The following is a 17,748-nucleotide window of genomic DNA, read 5'->3' on the forward strand; positions in this document are numbered from 1 at the left end:
TAATGGGTAGAGATTAGTGGTTTTAGATGCCAGTAAGAGTTGGAGTACAAAAATAAATAAATAAAGACGAGAAAGAAAAGAAACGGTTGAGCGGTCGTTGGTATGTACCAGGCTACGCTTTAACACAGTAATGGTTGACATCTCTCATGGTTGAAAGACCTGCTGAACTTGGCTTTCTCAATGCCTTTTCTAAAGCTTTGATGAGTAAGAATATTTTTCTCCAGAAGGAAATAATAATAGCTACAGCACCTTCAAACAAACTATCCTTTTAAGAAACAGATCCTATTCAGGCATTGACATCAGTGGTTATTTTCCCCAAGTAAAGCCTACAGGATCAGATCCTTTATAGATCAGTTTGCTATATCCTGAAGGATAGATCCTACAAAGAAAAAATAGACCACAAAAAGCAGCACACCACACACGCACACAGAGCAACACTGCATCTATTGATTTTAATGAACAGGATCAGTTCCTTAGTCCACAGAATTTAATAATACTGGATTATACAGGAATAAATTAAAAAGCAGCTAATACATGTATAACTATATAGCCTAACTGCTGGACGTCTTAAAAATGTAGATTATGAAAACAAAATGAAAATATATACAAGAAAAATGTGACTGTTCCAAATAAATTCAGGGCATTTAAATAATAACAATTACATACTTTAATACTCCTGGCACCATTTAAGTATTAATTTTACATATGAAACTGCTGATTGCACAATGAATATATGTGTTTTGGGCAGATAGTAGCTATTTCGCTCGTTAAAGCATATATTACATTTCACTAGTAATAAGGAAGCGTTCATAGCCCCTTCTGAAATAAGAAGCTTCTATTTTTTTACTGGTAATAGAAAAATCAAACAACCTAAGCAAACGGAATAACAAAGATCAAGAAACTGATGAATCAACCTTCCTTTGTAGTATACTTAGTACAGTAATACTTGGTATCCTCTGTTCAATTTACATTCACACTTCCCAAAATAAACCTACTTTTGGCAAACCGATAGTGAAAAAGAAACTTCACAAGAGAAAACCCAACCCTCCAAAACCCAAGATGCAACGTGCATTGTCTCTGGTTCGACAAGGTATTTGAAAGTGTGCTAATGCCAGGCATGGGAACAATTTTATCAACTCAACAGCGCTACTCAGTAACTTAGGCACACGCTTAGGTAGCTGGCTAAACCAGACAGCTAAAAGAGCAGCAACCCCATCCCTCAAGGAGGTTGCTGCTCCCCTCCTCCGGCCAAGCTCAATGTGGCTGCGGCACGCTGCAAGCTCCACGTACCCAGGGACACGCAGTACCTGGAGAAGGAGTTTTTGCTCCAGGAGGCGAATAAGCACAAGGGGAGACGAGCTGTACGATCCGCTCCAGCCTCTGCTGAATCAGAGCATCTCCCGCTTGACCTGGCGCACCGGTTCCCTGGGCCCGTGCCAGCTGGCTCTAGCCCACCCTGATCCAGCAAGGAGAGTGGGTGGTTGCAAAAACACTTCTAGTCCAAACTTAGAAAAATATTTGTCAACCCTGTACAGTGATACTCTAGCACCATTTTCACTCCAGCTAAAGCGGCCGAGAAAAACCCTTTGCAAGGAAGTTCTGCATTGTTTTTATTTTGTTGGTTTGCCTGTGGATTTAAGCATGCGGGTGTGATTTAATTAACAAATCACAGCACCAATTCATTTAAAAATGACACTTTTTGGCCCCAGTCCAACCAGGGGTTGACTGTTTGCAGTTCCCAACCTTGAGAGGCCACAGAGTGCCACCAGACTCCCATTACCAAGATACTCAGACCCGTCCACTGAAGACTCCCTTTCTCCTGTATGTGGCTGTACCTGCCCATATCCAAGCTCCAAACGCTCCTACCACACCGGAGCATGAAGCAATCCCTTCCTGTCGTACCATTTAGCAGTACACTGGGCTCTCAAGAATTTTATGGCAGCAATTCAGATTTGTATTCAACAGCAAAATGTATCCGAATATCCAAAAGGCTTCCCACCCACCTCCTCCTGTCGGGTGTAGTGACTGTGTGCTACGTGGCTGGTCAGGTGACACGTTGTTGGAAAGATTAAATTTCCCTTACTCAATTAAATAAAATATTAATGCTAACTGAGCTTATTCAGCCTTGATTCTAGTCCCTTGTTCCTTCATACAGAAGCTTTCCTATACAGCAACACAAACAGTCGTACCTCCAAATAGAATAAAACTCTACATTTATGCTATAACAAACCCTGAAGTTGCATCCTATGTAAGCATGTCTTTGTGTTTAGGTAGCTCCCTACTTAAAACAGGGAGATTCCCCCTTTGTGAACTTGTTTGTTGGGTTTGTGGGGTTTTTTGGTTTTAGGGATTTTTCTGTTTGGGTTTGTTGTTGGTGGTGTTTTTTTTGTTTGGTTTTTTTTTTTTTTTGGTTGGTTGGTTTGAGGGGTTTTTGTTTGTTTTGTTTTTTAAATATGTCCTTCGTAAGCAAGAGCATTAAAAACATACAGGTTATAAGCTTGAATTAGTCTTCAGTGCAAGTTTAGATCCCCCCCCCTCCCAGTTATTACTTTTTACAGCTTTTCGTTTGTAACTGGCCAGCGACAGCAGCATCCTTCCTGACACGAGTGGAGAGTAGCTGATGTTACGCCATCTGAACCTGCAGGCAGGCACAAGACCAGTAACAGATTTAACTTTTTTCTCTCTGGTTATCTCACTTGGCTATTAGCTCTAGAGCCCAATGATAGCATTTTGTTATCAGCTATTCCACTGCTGACGATTTTCACAGATAATAACCATGTAATTTAAAAATGGAAAAAAAAAAAAAAAAAAAAAAGAGGAATATGCACCACAGAGAAAACCAAACAGCTCAAGCTACTATGTCCTAAAGAAGAGCCAGCCTTCCTTTTTAAATGCTGAATGGGATAATCAAGCACCTAAGAACCCCAGTTTATTACATAAAAATCTGTATTACCTATCTGTGAAAAGCCTCCCGAGAGAGATGCTGAGACCCGAGAGGAGTGGTGCATATTTCAGCATCTCCCTGTACCCCTGGACACGTACCAAGGGTCCTCACCACTCCCAAGGAGATGGGGATGCCTCCGATCGGCAGGCTACACATTTTGCCATTTAGATTCCCCATGTAATCCCTTTGGTTTTATCTGAAACCCATGAGGTTACTTAAAAAACACTAAATACTTACAAAATGCTACTCAAAGTAGATAAGCATGGCAAATTACAGCCCTATTTAGGAACTTACACGTAAAGATGGTAATAGTCATAACAACCATATTAACAATTTTTAAAATTATTATTACAGATGTCTCTATGATGGCCCCTTATATACAACCTATTTTTTCCACATAGCCTGACTGCAATCTTACAAGACAAAAAAAAAAAAAAAAAAAAAAAAAGCAGAACAAAGCCCTTTCATAAATACTACATTAAATAGTCACAAAAAGTAATTTCCCAAAAATTAATTTCAATCTTTTTCCTTACTAAAAGTATGCACAGCATAAGAACTTCCTGCTTTGAAAGTTGTAAAAATGTTAAAAATTACAAATACACAAATGTAAACCAGAACTGTCCTGGGATGAAGTAGCATCCACGTGCTAAGTGTGCACCTGTCTGAGGCAACAGACCTGTAAACACCACCAGTTAACAAAATGTTACCAATAATTCATTAATTCCATTCTTTGCCCCTATATGCCTGACCATCTTTTCACTATTACACTTTTTGAACTTAATATAAATGTAGCATACTACCTACAAACGAGTTACAATTTTCCCAAATAATTTGTCAAATAATATCATAGTGCTACAAAGAATTATAAAATTATATGCAACCATACCCATATATTAAAATACTAATTTTATTCCAGTATTACAAAAGTGTTAATGTCAGCTGTAATTAATGTATGTGTCTTAAAGTGTATAAATGAATGAATAGAGTTAAGGTTGGACAATCATCTCTATTTGATGTTTTCTTCCTTCGACTTATATAAACAAATAATCATAATGTCCTCTTGGCCCAATATTTTGCAATTAATTTCTTTATTTTTAACATTTATGTTTCTCATATGCTTTGGGAAATATTCATGAGTAGTTGACTTTTTTAATACAGTTTGATCTTCTATGAATTAGTGTCTAATTTTATGTTGTGTTGTATTTTGGCAGATGAAACTCCTACAGAAACTTTTCCTTTCTTGGCTACACAAATAGGGCTTTTTCCTCCATGAGGCTGCCTGCTGAAGGTACTTTTTATCTCACAGATTTCCACCTTTGTGTCAAACTAGGCTGAAACTGGTGGATGAATTCAGAAGCTATCGGGAGGGTAGGAACAGCAGCGACAGCCAGCCAGACGAGCGCATGTGAGCTGACAACATTAGCCTGGTTTGTAAGGAAACAAGGCTTCAGAGGTGAGAAAAAGTGGAAGTCAATGCATATGGCTTGAAAGCTCAATAAAAAATAATAAATAATTGCAACGGGTTATATAATCAAACATATTAAATGCCAGTTTATTAGACACCACTTGAATGCTGCCCTTCCTGGAAGAGGGCCAGCAAAACTCAGCTGCCGTGTTTGAAGAATTTTATAAGGGCTAATTCAGAGCAGCTCAAGAAATTGGGAGGCATGTGCATGCCGGGCACGTGTCTCTGCTGCACAGCCAGGCTGAGCTTGCCAAAACACCTTTTTGTATGTTACATGGCATTCAAGTATTTCCTTCAAAGACAGTTATCCTAGAAGGGAGATAGGCATCCCTTCTAGGGATCCACCAGGGAACTGACGGATGAAGTGGTTAAGCCACTATCCATCATATTTGAGAAGTTGGGAAAGTTTCCACAGACTGGAAAAGGGGAAACATAACTCCCATTTTTAGAAAGGGAAAAAAGGAAGAGCCAGGGAACTACAAGACAGTCAGTCTCACCTCTGCCTGGCAAGATCCTGGACCAGATCCTCCTGGAAGCTCTGCTAGGGCACACAGGAAATAGGGACAGCTAACAAGCCTTCACCAAGGGCAAATCATGCCTGACAATCTGGTGGCCTTCTACGATGGGCTTACAGTGTTGGTGGATAAGAGCAACAGACATCTACCTGGACTTGTGCAAAGCATTCAACACGGTCCTGCACGACATCCTTGTCTCTAAATTGTAGAGACATGGATTTGATGGATGGACCGCTCGGTGGATAAGGAATTAGCTGGATGGTCGCACTCAAAGAGTTGCTGTCAATGGCTCGATGTCTGAGTGGAGACCAGTGATGAGTGGCATTCCTCAGCAATCGGTATTGGGACCGGTGCTGTTTAACATCGTTGGCAACATGGACAGTGGGATTGAGTGCAACCTCAGCAAGTTTGCCGGCGACACCAAGCTGTGAGCTGCGATCGAAGTGCTGGTGGGAAGGGATGCCATCCAGAGGGACCTTGACAGGCTTGAGAGGTGGACCCATGTGAACCTCATGAAGTTCAACAAGGCCAAGTACAAGGTCCTGCACATGGATCAAGGGAATCCCAAGCACAAAGGCAGTCTGGGTGATAAGTGGACTGAGAGCAGCCCTGAGAAGGATGACTTGTGGGTGTTGGTTGACAAGCAGCTCAACATGAGCCAGCAACATGTATTTGCAGCCCAGAAAGCCAACTGTATCCTGGGCTGCATCAAAAGAATCATGGCCAGGTCGAGGGAGGTGATTGTCCCCCTCCTCTGCTCTGGTGAGACCCCCCCTGCAGTACTGTGTTCAGCTCTGGGGCTCCCAACATAAGAAGGACATGGACCTGTTGGAGTAAGTCCAGAGGAGGGACATGAAGACGATCAGGGGGCTGGAGCACCTCTCGTATGAGGACAGGTTGAGAGCTGGGGTCGTTCAGTCTGGAGAAGAGAAGGCTCCAGGGAGACCTTCTAGCAGCCTTCCAGTACTTAAAGGGGGGGCTACAGGAAAGCTGGCGAGGGACTTTTTACAAGGGCATGTAGTGATAGGACAAGGAGTAATGGCTTTAAACTGAAAGAGGGGAGATTTAGATGAGATGCAAGGCAGAAGTTCTTCCCTGTGAGGGTGGTGAGGCGCTGGCACAGGTTGCCCAGAGAAGCTGTGGATGCCCCATCCCTGGCAGCGTTTGAGGCCAGGCTGGACGGGGCTTTGAGCAACCTGGTCTGGTGGAAGGTGTCCCTGCCCATGGCAGGGGGGTTGGAACTAGATGATCTTTGAAGGTCTCTTTCAACCCAAACCATTCTATGAGTCTATGATTCTCAGCAAAAACCATACCTACTTCAAATTGTAACTTTCAAAACTCAAGATATTTTTGCCACTGTCATCTTGTAGTGCAAGTGGTTCTGAAAGAAAATTGTGAAGGTCAGCATGGGGAAAATAGAGGAGCCATGTGCATGATTCCTTATTGGATCAAAGGTTTCCTAAATCACATGGAACATTGTTGTGACTGTTCTGTGAATAATTTGAATCAGGCATCTGTGTAGCTAAATTGATGGGGTAAGCATGCATTTCTCAAATAAGTGACCCCCAGTCTTTGCTGGCATATAAGAACCTATATTGAACAAGTAACACAGGCAACAACACGCTTTGCAAATTAAAACCCTAAACCCCAAGTCAGCAGGGAGAGCAGTGGTCACGAACAATGTCAGAGGGTCACACAAGCAACATGAGTTATGAGCTGGGGACTTTGACTACCCTAAGCTAACATATAGGGACATTTAAGCTGTATTAGTTGAGGCATCTTAGCAGTGCTCTAAAATGCCATTTTAAAGCACTTGCCTATCTTTACGTCACCACACAAAGCACTAAGATTATAACTGCAGGAAAACTGGATCACCCTCAAATTAGACCCACTACTCCCAAACTAAGCATGGAAGTACACGGGTTGATTGACACCCCTGCCTATAACAAGACACAGAAAGTTAATAAGCATCACAAACACTAATGTAAGAAAAGCTATTTGCAGAATCAAAGCCTGGATCAGAGCCTGAGACCACTCAGGATTTGGGGCGTTATTTCTCTGGAAGCTGAATCAGCCTAGGTAGCCCAGTCACCACCACCACCACAAAATAACTCTTTTTAAGGGCTTGGTGAAACAGTTTCAAAACACCCAACAGGAGCAGATAGAGAAGCCTAAGTTACACACTGTCATGCCACACCACAACAGCTAAATCACTCAGGAAAGGACAAGTGAGCAACTCCTCAATAAATGTATGTATTTATGGGGTCATATAATTAAAAAAATAATAGATATGCAACAACTTCCCCCCATTCTTGGAAATGTCCCAGGTCAAGATCATGCTTCAGCCCCAAAGGGAAATGCTTTACAAAGTTATATCACTGGAGAATGCAGATGCATAAAATAAACTTTTATGCAGTCTTAATTACAGAAGCTACTATTGCAACAATCAGACTTGGGATATAATTCTATTAAAAGTAACAAGTAACTTCATGGACTTGTGTTAAGTCAACTTTTTCTCTGTGAATAAATTGCAAAGGATATTATTTCTGGGACAGAATAAATTCTTGAAATTAGTGAGTAACTTATGCATTGCTCCCCTGCTCCACGAACACATTATTTATTTTTACCATGACATAGCGAAGTTATTAATCTGCTGCCTTCTATTTCAACAATGCGAAATGCTGTAAAATGCACAGACACCTGCATTACAGTACATTTCAGTTCCACTTTATATCAGTCATAAACATCTCTGTTTTGGACATCTCTTCAAAACAAATGCTCCAAGCACACTGTGCGTAGCATTCGATTTTATGAAACTATAAAAGTTCTTCACTGTTAATTACACAGACAAATGTCTCATCACACATTTGATTACCAGGATAATATAATTAGTTTTCTACATTAACCTTTCAAACATAGAGCCTGAATTTCAAGTTGAAAGCATTGTAAAAACACTCAGTCTGGAGGTATATTATATTTCTGCTTTTTTGTGATGATAATAAAATATTAAGACTGAAAAAAACCAATGTGGTGTATGCAAAAGTTTTTTTTATAGACAAGCTAGGTTTAACCAGCATTGTCCACAAGATACGGGTGTACAGTCCCCTCATGGGCTTTTATTTCCAAGTCTGGGCTAACAGCCCTGTGACAGAAGGTTTATGCTGATAACTGGTAAAAGCTGAAGTCAAGTCTGTCTTAAATCTTGTCCATATTTGAGGTTTAAGCACTTTACCCCAGGCTCCCTCCTTTTCAGGTCAAGCAGTCTCTCCTGGTATCAGATAACTAAGCCCTTCCCTTCAAAACAAAAGAGATGCCAGTCCTCATCTGCAAAACACAGTAACAATATTTCACCCGCCACCCGGAATTTTGTAAAGGCTGTGTTTACCATGTCCTTTCTCTAGAAAGACATGACTTCTTGCTTATCATCTTATCAGAACAAAGGATTGGAGGAGAGGACAAGCCACCACATCTCCCATTCCAACACTGCATCAGACGAGCAAACTTCCCAAGCTTACCACGCTCCACTGAAAAAGCAGTTAGACTTTGCACCACTGCAACCATCAGAGGTCACATCCAGTACCACGTTCCTCTAATTGTGCTAAAGCTTCCTCCAATTTTCAGCTTACATTTACACAAAGCCATGTTTTTTGCCCATCTGTGCTGGTGCAAAAAAGACCATCTAGGCTGAACAGGTCTTTCCTGACTTTTGATCCTTAATTTATCTGCATGTTAAACAAACTGGATTCTTCCTATTTACTCTAAAAGCTCCCCTCCTCTCGACAGTGCATCTCTTCAGTTTAAGTTCATCGTTCTCGACTGTACAACCAAAACATATGCACATCTCTGATAAGCTTCACTTGTTTATATACATATCACCTTTTCTAAAGGTAATAGTTTCAATGACGTATCTCAGCATTCATTCACATACTAATGGCTGCATCACATTGAGGTTTCAACAGCTGATCCCATGGATCAGTTAAATTGGAGAACTAACCTAAACTGGAGAACAAACTTGATTCTAAACCAACAAGTTAGGAGTGAACATCCTTCTAGGATGAATTTTGGCATAAATCAAGTGAAGCAGCAATTACACCCCGAAGCTCCTTATTAGTGGACAGGACACTGAGCTGGGAAAAGCGTGATCGCACCATCCCTGAAGCACAATGAAAAATTACTCCACGCAACGTGAATTTTTTTAAAGGAAAGCTAGAATACCGAATGCCACTCATCCCAGATCCCTGCTGAAAGGTGGGAGCTCAGATTTGGAGTCCTTTCAGCTGAGTTCAGTCTCTGACACTGCTTTCCCTACATCTCAGATCAGTGCCTCTATCACCAGAAATCTGGATAGAAGTGGACACCAAAGTAACCTATTGAAAATAAAGTGGAGAAGGTCATGTGAGGTCTGAGTAACTGACTGAATTGAACCAACCCCCAAGGAAAAAAAACCAAAACCAAAACCTAGTCTACAAATCTTGCATGATCATACATCATTCGGTCTTGTCAAAACCAACATGCCTGGAGGAAATCTGAAAGTTGGACACTCAGGACATCGTCAGGAAATAGCACCTTTTTCTTTTCATAGCAATTGAAGGTGGGCTCCCAGGACCACAACTTTGTATTTCAGTACCTGATAAGGAAGATCCTTGATAGGACTCACATTCTTAAAGGTCAAATTCTGACCAGCTCTTGAAATAGTTGAACTTCAGGCACTTAAATGCCAGAGCACATTCAGTCACAATGAAAAGCTGGGCACACAAAAAAAAAAAAGCCAACCCCAAACAAACCCGAAGACAACACAGCCAAACCAAAATCAATTGGTCTGACTCACAGCACAGATGTCAAAACACAGACACCTGCACATTCTTAGAAGCATCCTGGCTTAAGCAACTAGATACTTAACTCCTGCCAAAGTTTTATCGCCATTTAGGGTTGGAAGAAAAAGCATTCAAAATAAACCTCTAGTGGAACTCACTCCATCAGGTTTATCAGACTTCACCAAAAGTGCTTACAGAACACAAAACCCAAACACAAAGCACAGCAGCCACCTTTGCTTCTCCCTGGAAATGGGTGTAGGGAAGAAATAATTGCTCAAAATCCTAATTGCAAGAAGCTCAGAAGGCAATTTAATGTAGCTCTCACCCCCGTGTAAATATTCCAACCATCAGAAGATTCCACACTGCCCAAGACATCCTCCTGTTCTCTCCCATTTGCTGCTGACCTCTAGAAGAGGATGTGGCACTATGAATTAAGGAGACAAAGGCATTTTGCATGCAGATTGACTTCAGGTGCTGGCTGATTCACACAGTCAGGACCAATGCTTCTTGCTGGCTCCAGGGGGCAACACGCACAGACTACAGAAACCTTAAACCATCCTACAGAAATGTTTAGGCTCCTGGTGCAGTGAAGGACAGGCAGATACCCCCAAATCTCTTGCTCCAAAGGCACCTGCCTTCTCCAACACCTGAGCAAGGTGTCCAAGAGCTTGCTTTATACAGCAAGAGTCATTATGATAGCTCAAAAATCTGGCCCTTGCTCCTCTGAATTTGGCCTGCCAAATTTTTCCCCAAGAGATGTTTTACCCAGGTGAGGTCGTAGATGTGACAGGAGGGGGCTGGAAGCAGGAAAGGAAGAAGCACTCTGTAGCTGAGGAGTTATACGGGACAAAAATCACACAGACAGGAAAGGTAAAGGTTCCCTGATAACCAGTCCTCCTATCATGCTGCAGTATATATCATGCTGCAGACTCTATATTACTTCTCTGTTTTCTTTACACATTTTTAACTGTTGATTTAATTTAATTTTGCCATGGCAGGATTAGCAGGCAAGCTACAGAGGTGAAAGGACATTACATTAAGACAGCACATTAATCCTCTATCCCACCCAAGGCAGAAGCAAAACCAAACAAATAGCAGCTTCCTGGAAATTGAATTTCTGTTATCCAGATGTCAAAGATGTAATACCCCAATTACACAAACTATTGCCAGTGAAGCATGCCAGCGAATATGCAATGTAAATGGGGTGAGCACAGAGCTGCAAAACTGCAGAGTCAGCATCTGGCTCTCTGAGTGAGTGATAATTAGCACTGTGTGTAGACACTAATAAACATTTATGTCTGAAATTACAACTTTTAGCAGTGTTAATAAAGGATATATTGGCAATTCGTAGAATAAAAGGGTCTTGAAAAGAACGTCATATTAAACAATGGCAGGCGCTTCCTGTGCTTGCACAGAGATTTTTTTCCTCCCTAATTGCAAATGGCCACGCTATGTTGCTCGGAAATTAATCAACACAAGCACATACCTAAAAAAACTGGTTGTGTTTCTTTGGTCTCCCCATTAACATCATTGCTGTAGTCAGAGATCTTATATATCTCATGATGGTAATCTGGAATGAAAAACGATAAAAAAAATTAGAACTCAAGTGATCTGGAAAAAATGAACACTGAACACATTGCTACAGTTTTACTACATAATTTATCAATATATCTGCAGTTTATTTCATGTACATCAAATTAACCACAGAAAATGTGCTCTGTATCAGCACCTCCTAAAAAAACTTTGCTCACACTGGAGAGACTCAGCTCAAATATTTCACAGATTTTAGGGAATAGCTACGCCTGCCCTAAATTACTGTGTTCATTTTCACAGCAAATTATCCCACCAGATGCCAATTATCTGGCTTCTTGCTTTACAGATGGAAAGCAGATTTATAATGAAATCTTTACCTTCCCAGAGACCAAGAGAAACTTTCAAACTTCACCTCAATCAGAAAATCAGCAACTTACATTAGGGCTGCATTGTTCAGCTATACTGACTCATATTGGTGTCACTGGCCTCTGAATTCTGAAGAAAGGAAGATCAGGGACACCTTAGGATATTCACCTACAGAAACTAATGTCTGTGATGACCCCTAGAATAAACATTAGCATCTCGTATTCAGAGATGTTACAGGATTAAAAAAAAAAAAAAAAAAAAAAAAAAAAATCACCATTGAATTTCTATTTCAAATAAAAGAATATTTTGCTGTGAAGGTCTTTGCTGTAATCCCACGCAGGTGTTCAGTAAAACCAGAGCTTTGTTTATATGTGTGTACAGAGGGAATAGTAAGTCCAAGAAAAAAACCCCAACAAACATCTAAAGGCAGCTCTCCTGGATGCTATTTCTGACTCTGCTACTGGCACACACTTTGTCCTTCAGCAAATCACTCAAGACCAAACAATATATTCAGTGTCTTGAAACAGACACATCCCCACCTAACTCTTTTAATGCCCTCCCAGTTCTCAACACTCTCAGCTACTCTGTCCGTAAACTGTTTTTTACATTTACCTGCCTGTCCATAAACTGGTTTTAATGTTTACCTGCCTCATGAAAAAAAAAAAGCGAGGTAGAGATTAACACGTGGAAGAGGACTGTGGGGGATTCACTTAAAAGGAACAACAGAAACGGAGGGCAGCATAAGCAGCTTCTCCTCCCACAAGCAGCACACCTGCACCTCTGACAAAACAGCTACAGGATCGGAAAAGTCTCCTGGAAGCCAAACTTTTTTGTTATGTGCTGTTTATTTGTACAGCACGACTGTCTTGAGGGCACAAGAGGAGGTACAACCCAATAAGTAAACTAGAATTGAGCCTAACACAGGGACACAAAAGAAAGAAAAGGGCCTGGAAAGAAAACGAGGGGGAAAAAAACCACAACAGGGAGTTGGAGAGGTCAGCGACAAGGTGCTACACAAAGGGTTCCTCTACCTAGCGAGCACACCCAGCAAGTGAAACGGGTAAAGGTGAAGTTTGAGATATGACATCAAGGAAGTAAAGGCTCCTTTCATAACGCTAAAACTACAGGATTTATGCTGACTGCCTTCCATAGTCATTAGCTGTCCTGCAGAGGAGGGGGAGTGATGGAGCAGCTTGGTGGGCACCTGGTGGCCAGCCAAGGTCAGCCCACCACACTCTGCCTTTTCATCCTCTCAAGGGCATCCAAGATCTGCTGGGAGCGAGTATGTGAACACTAGGAATTAAATGACTTACAGACCCATGGTCCTTAGATATATAGATTACACGTGGTTTCTTCTCTAGCGCTTCCCTCCGTACATCCAGCTGGTCACAATATTCTTCTGATCTACAGCTGCTGCCTTAAAGTCACCACATTTCACCCCAGAGGCAGCTACATTTTAGTGCAGGAATGGACTTCCTCTCGATCTGGTCATTATCGATCATCTCAATAAGGTGCTCTGAAGTTTTTTGGGGGACAGAATAAGCACTGTACAGGCACACATTGTTAACAGATGGTGTGTTACCAACGAATTGACACAGCCTACCCTTTTCTCTTTGGTTTCCTTCTTCTGCCTCGGATGTCACAGTCCAGGCGCTGCGAAATCCATATCAATTTCACAACAGTAAACATTAAACTGTGACATTATGGAATGACTCCTGCAAGAGGCAAAGGCCAATTACAAGAGACAACTATTTATACATAATTATCTTTCTAATCAACTGTGATAGAAAAAGAGTATGCAAGTGCAGACTCACATGCAAAATATGATTTTTATCTCCTCCATTCCCGAAGTACAAAGACATAATTTTCTCTCTAGGATGTGTTTTTAGGTTAGCTTTCTATTTGACTTTCCACATCCAAAACGAGACCCCAGATAAAATAAGAATTACTAATGATGTACCATCATAACTGATTTTACCTATTAAAACAAGGTTAAATAGATTGTCTTGTACACTGAGGCATATCTAAACCTGTAACGAGTGGCAACTGAGAACTGGCTAAACAGTCGTCTATTTCTGATAGCACACATACTCTCTTTACAGCTCCACTAGGACAGAAATAAAACCATGTCTTCAATTTCAGTTTTGCTTTTCCACATTTCACTTTCACCCCCCCAAGCTCCAGCCCAGTCCTGCACTAACTCTGCCTCCAAGTTGGGAGCATGTTCAATATCAAAACCCCAGAAACCAAACCTGTTCTCCGTAGAAATTAAACCCTTGATAGGTTTGCTGCTGCGTACAGACCTCCAATACGTTTCAGACAAGTCTGACGGGTTACTGCCCCTCTAGTTTTTAACAGAGAGTACGTGCGATGCTCCAGACGCCCTTACGACGATACAGCAGTCGTTATTTACTACTGCTACCAAGTGAGTTTATGTCCATCTTTAAATTTCTTTGCATTGAACATGCTTTTGCTGAGCGCCTGCAAAGAGATCGCTCTTCAGACAGCAAGTCTTGACACTCTCATGTGTGTCCCCTTTCCCAAGTGTGACATTACACCCAAGCAGTCACCTGCCTTGAACTTGGCATGCAGGACACACACGGCGTTTCATGGAGATATTCCCGTCCAATACTTGGAAACACAAAAGGAGAAAAGATCTCAAGTCAAATCCATCAGGGCAAAAAGATCTTATCAGCCGGAGAAGGGATAAAGCCCCAACCAAAATAAATCCCTACGGCTCGGAAGTCCACCTGTTAAAATGCCTACCAGCGCCTTATCTTTTTATTATTTTTTTTAAAAAAAACCCAACAACAAGACTGAAACACAGAGCTGTGCTTCTTTCCCGACATGAATCCGAATTATTTCCCCCTGTGATCTCTTTTAAAATACCTTCTTTTCCAAACGCAAACACACCCCGAGCGAACAAGTTACACGCCAGCGGCTCTCCCCTGCCCACGTACAATTAATCAGCTGCATGGATTTTTAATAAAGCAACCTCTATTCGGCTTTTCTTTGAAACACGCGGACGTTTGCAGTCAAGGGGAGGAAAAAACCACCCAAAACACAATAAATCCACAGGAGTTGAATACTAAGAAGGTCCGTCGCTGCCCAAGTGTCATTATTTTTTGCTCGCTTCCCGATTTTACCTTTCCTCCCCCCCACCAAGCAGGATTTACCACGAAACACGATCCAACTTTATTTTGTGCAAGATCTGCCTGGGAAAAAAAAAAAACCAACAACAAAACACAAAAAAACCACCCCCAAAACCACGTCCACCTTTTCGGGGATGGTTTAGGGGAGGTTTGTTTTTGCAACACCACGTACCACACATGCAAAAAAAAATAATTTTAGGGGAAAAAAAAAAAAGAAAAAAAAAAAAGAGGAGGGTTAAAAGAGAGAGAAAAAAATAAATAAATAAAAGGCGTGCGATGGTTTCGGGGAGTTCGACCAGAGGATTGCGGAGTTAAATAACAGCGGCGGGGAGGGAGAGGCGATCCCGGGGAAGCGGGAGCCCAGGCGTTTCATAACGCCCCGCTCCCCCCCGGTGCAAAACTCGGGGCTGCCCCCGGCGAAGGAACAAAGCCCGGGCCGCCCCCCCCCCCCCGCCCGCCCGCCCGCCGCCGCCTTACCTTCGTTGATCAGTTTAAAGCTTTGGGATTTCCTGCTTCTCTTCCTCTGGGTGAACTCCATGGTGCGGGCAGGAAGGAGCGGGGCGGCCGGGCGGCCACCCGGCGGTGGCGGTGGCAGGACCAAGGTCCGTCTCTTTAATCAGCAAAACACGCGGGGGTTGGGAGACGGCGGCGAATAAAGGGATCCGGGACAAGTTGGCTCCGTTCTTTCCCCCCCACCCCCCCGCCCTGCCCCTTACCTCACGCCCCAAACTTTGAGGGAAAGCGGGGTGCGGCGGGGGGAGCCCCGCGGGGGCGATGCCGGGCAGCGCCACCGCCGCCGCCGCCGCCTTCCCCCCCGCCGGCTGCGCGGCCGCGGCCCGGCGGCGAAGGGCGGCCCGCAATGGCTCGCCGCCGGCTCCGGGACCCCGGTGCCACCTGCTGGGGGAAGGCGGCGCGCAGCCCGGCGCGCCCCGCGGCGGTTCCGCCAGCCCCGGCCATAAGCCGCCACCCCGAAAGCCAAGCCCGGCCCGGCCCGTCACCACACGACACGACACGCCGCGGGGAAGGCTGAGCCGGCGCCGCCGGGCCCCGCCGCGGGGGCGGCGGAGAGGGGGGCTGGAGGGACGAGGGGGCTGAGAGGGCAGCGCCATTTTGTGTCCCCCTCTCCCGCCGCCTCCCTCCCCCGCTCCCTCACACACACACACACACACACCCCCGCTCCGGGCACTTGCGTGCTCTCCCCGCCGTGCCCCGCCGCCGCCACAGGTTCCCCTTCCCGTCTTCCCCCCCCCCCCCCCCCCCCCCCGGGAAGAGGCTGCGGCTCCCCGGCTGGCAGGGGCGGGAGGTGGGGGGTGGCCGGCCGTGAGGGAGCGGCGGCCTCTCGGTGCGGCCTTGCGCCGCCGCCGCCGGGCGCTCGGGGCCGCTCCGCTGCCCGCGGGCCCCGCCGGTGGCCGGTTCCCTTGGGGGAGGGTTGCCGAGGGTGGGGGGGAACTCTTCGTCTTTAGCGGGACCGGAGAGGTTCCCGGGCCGAGGTCCGGCGGGGATGGGGTTGAACTTGGCGCCGGTGGGGCCGCGGCGTGCGGAAAGTAGGCGAAACCCAGAAACGGGGGTTGGCTGACGCTAACGGCTGCTTGTTACCGTCTTTTACAGTCGTTATCGCAATAACGTGCCCGCTTGCGTCGCGGACCGAGGCCTGGAGGAGCGCGCTGACCCGCCAGCCGGGCCGAGGGACGCCGAGCTTCGCCCGCGTTGGCTAAGCGTGGGTCGCCGTAGCAAGAGGGAGAGAGTCTCAGTTCTCCGGAGAAGCGAGATTTAGGGCGTCTGGCAACCTTCCGATGGTCACCAGGAGGTCACCGTAGCCACACGGGTGGCCCAAACGCGGCTGAAATTAGCGCTTTGATTTATTCACCACTTGACGCCTTCAGTCATACTTCCCGTTCGCTTACTGCACTAAATTCGTTGCTGGTGTAGCATTATTTATTTTTTTTACAGTCAAGAGTGCTTTTGCCTGTTGCCTGTAGAGGAAGGACCCAGGCTTTTACAGTTCCAACTACCGATAACTGAAAACACAGCTCCCGATCATCATCTTGTGTTTTACGTGTAGTCTGGCTGTGTTTTGACAAGAAGAGAGTATGTGATACTTGCGTACGCCTACTCTAACAGATGCAAATGCAGATCTTCCCTTGGTCTCCTCAGAGTACCCAGGAGAATCCCATTCATGGCTCCAGTAATATTGACTGGCCCTGTCACTTGGAGTAGTGACATAAAATTAGAAAGAGGAAAGCAAATTGAATATTACCAATCGTGATTTGTGCCCCGACTGCGTGCATAGACACAGTCAGACCTGAATTCTCTTGCGCGAGGTGCTGTCCAAATGCCACACAGAGGGTATACCTGGTTCCGAAAAGCAAAATCGGGAAATAGGCTTAATGGTGAAGCAATATCAGAAAATATGCCTAATGGTAAAATTTATTAGACTCTGGAAAATTAAATTCATGAGGGAGGTTATGGAAACCTCACAGATTGGGTAAGGGTGTAATTTTCTATTAAATTGCTAAGTGGAAAATCCCAGAGGCAATCAATATGCTACTTTTGGAATTTTCCTAAACTTTGCTGTAAGACTTTGTGAAAGGAAACTGGGCTAACGTACTATTTAAAATCCTGCATTATATATTTTTGGGAGGATGCTGAAGCAGCAAAGGTAGATGGATGTCATATGCTGTTTGCTAAATTATGTGCGTCCAATTAATCTCTGGTAGAGCACAGTGAATTCAGGTCTGAAATGCAGCAGCAGTGTGCCTAAGTTTTGTGTACAAAAAGAGTATTTTCTCTTTCTTTCCTTTTTTTTTTTTTTTAAATCCCCAAACAGTCTGCTGATTCCTGTCTGCTAACTTTATTTACAAGACTTAGAGCATTGCTGAAACTGTTGTGTTTGACTCTCATCCTTCCTGGGACAATAGAAGAATTTTTATAAAGCATAAGGCCTTCATTTACTGTTCAA

At 44.1% G+C, this 17,748-nt stretch overlaps 1 protein-coding gene across 4 annotated transcripts in view; it reads right to left on the reverse strand.

Annotated features, from left to right (window-relative positions):
• BEND7 (BEN domain containing 7) overlaps window positions 1-15,615 on the reverse strand; it is a 49,397-nt gene extending 33,782 nt beyond the window's left edge. The window contains exons 1-2 of one of the 4 annotated variants that reach the window (XM_049814129.1): window positions 15,267-15,611; window positions 11,225-11,308 (exon numbers count right to left, since the gene is read on the reverse strand). In XM_049814129.1, the coding sequence (XP_049670086.1) occupies window positions 11,225-11,308; window positions 15,267-15,327 (145 nt within the window). In that variant the 5' untranslated portion in view covers window positions 15,328-15,611. Of the gene's footprint in view, window positions 1-11,224; window positions 11,309-15,266 lie in introns of all 4 variants that reach the window. The other 3 variants (XM_049814128.1, XM_049814125.1, XM_049814126.1) reach the window with 3 other exon arrangements.
• Between the last annotated feature and the right edge of the window lie 2,133 nt (window positions 15,616-17,748).

Source organism: Accipiter gentilis, chromosome 11 (assembly GCF_929443795.1).
Source record: "Accipiter gentilis chromosome 11, bAccGen1.1, whole genome shotgun sequence".
NCBI classification, from domain to species: domain Eukaryota; kingdom Metazoa; phylum Chordata; class Aves; order Accipitriformes; family Accipitridae; genus Astur; species Astur gentilis.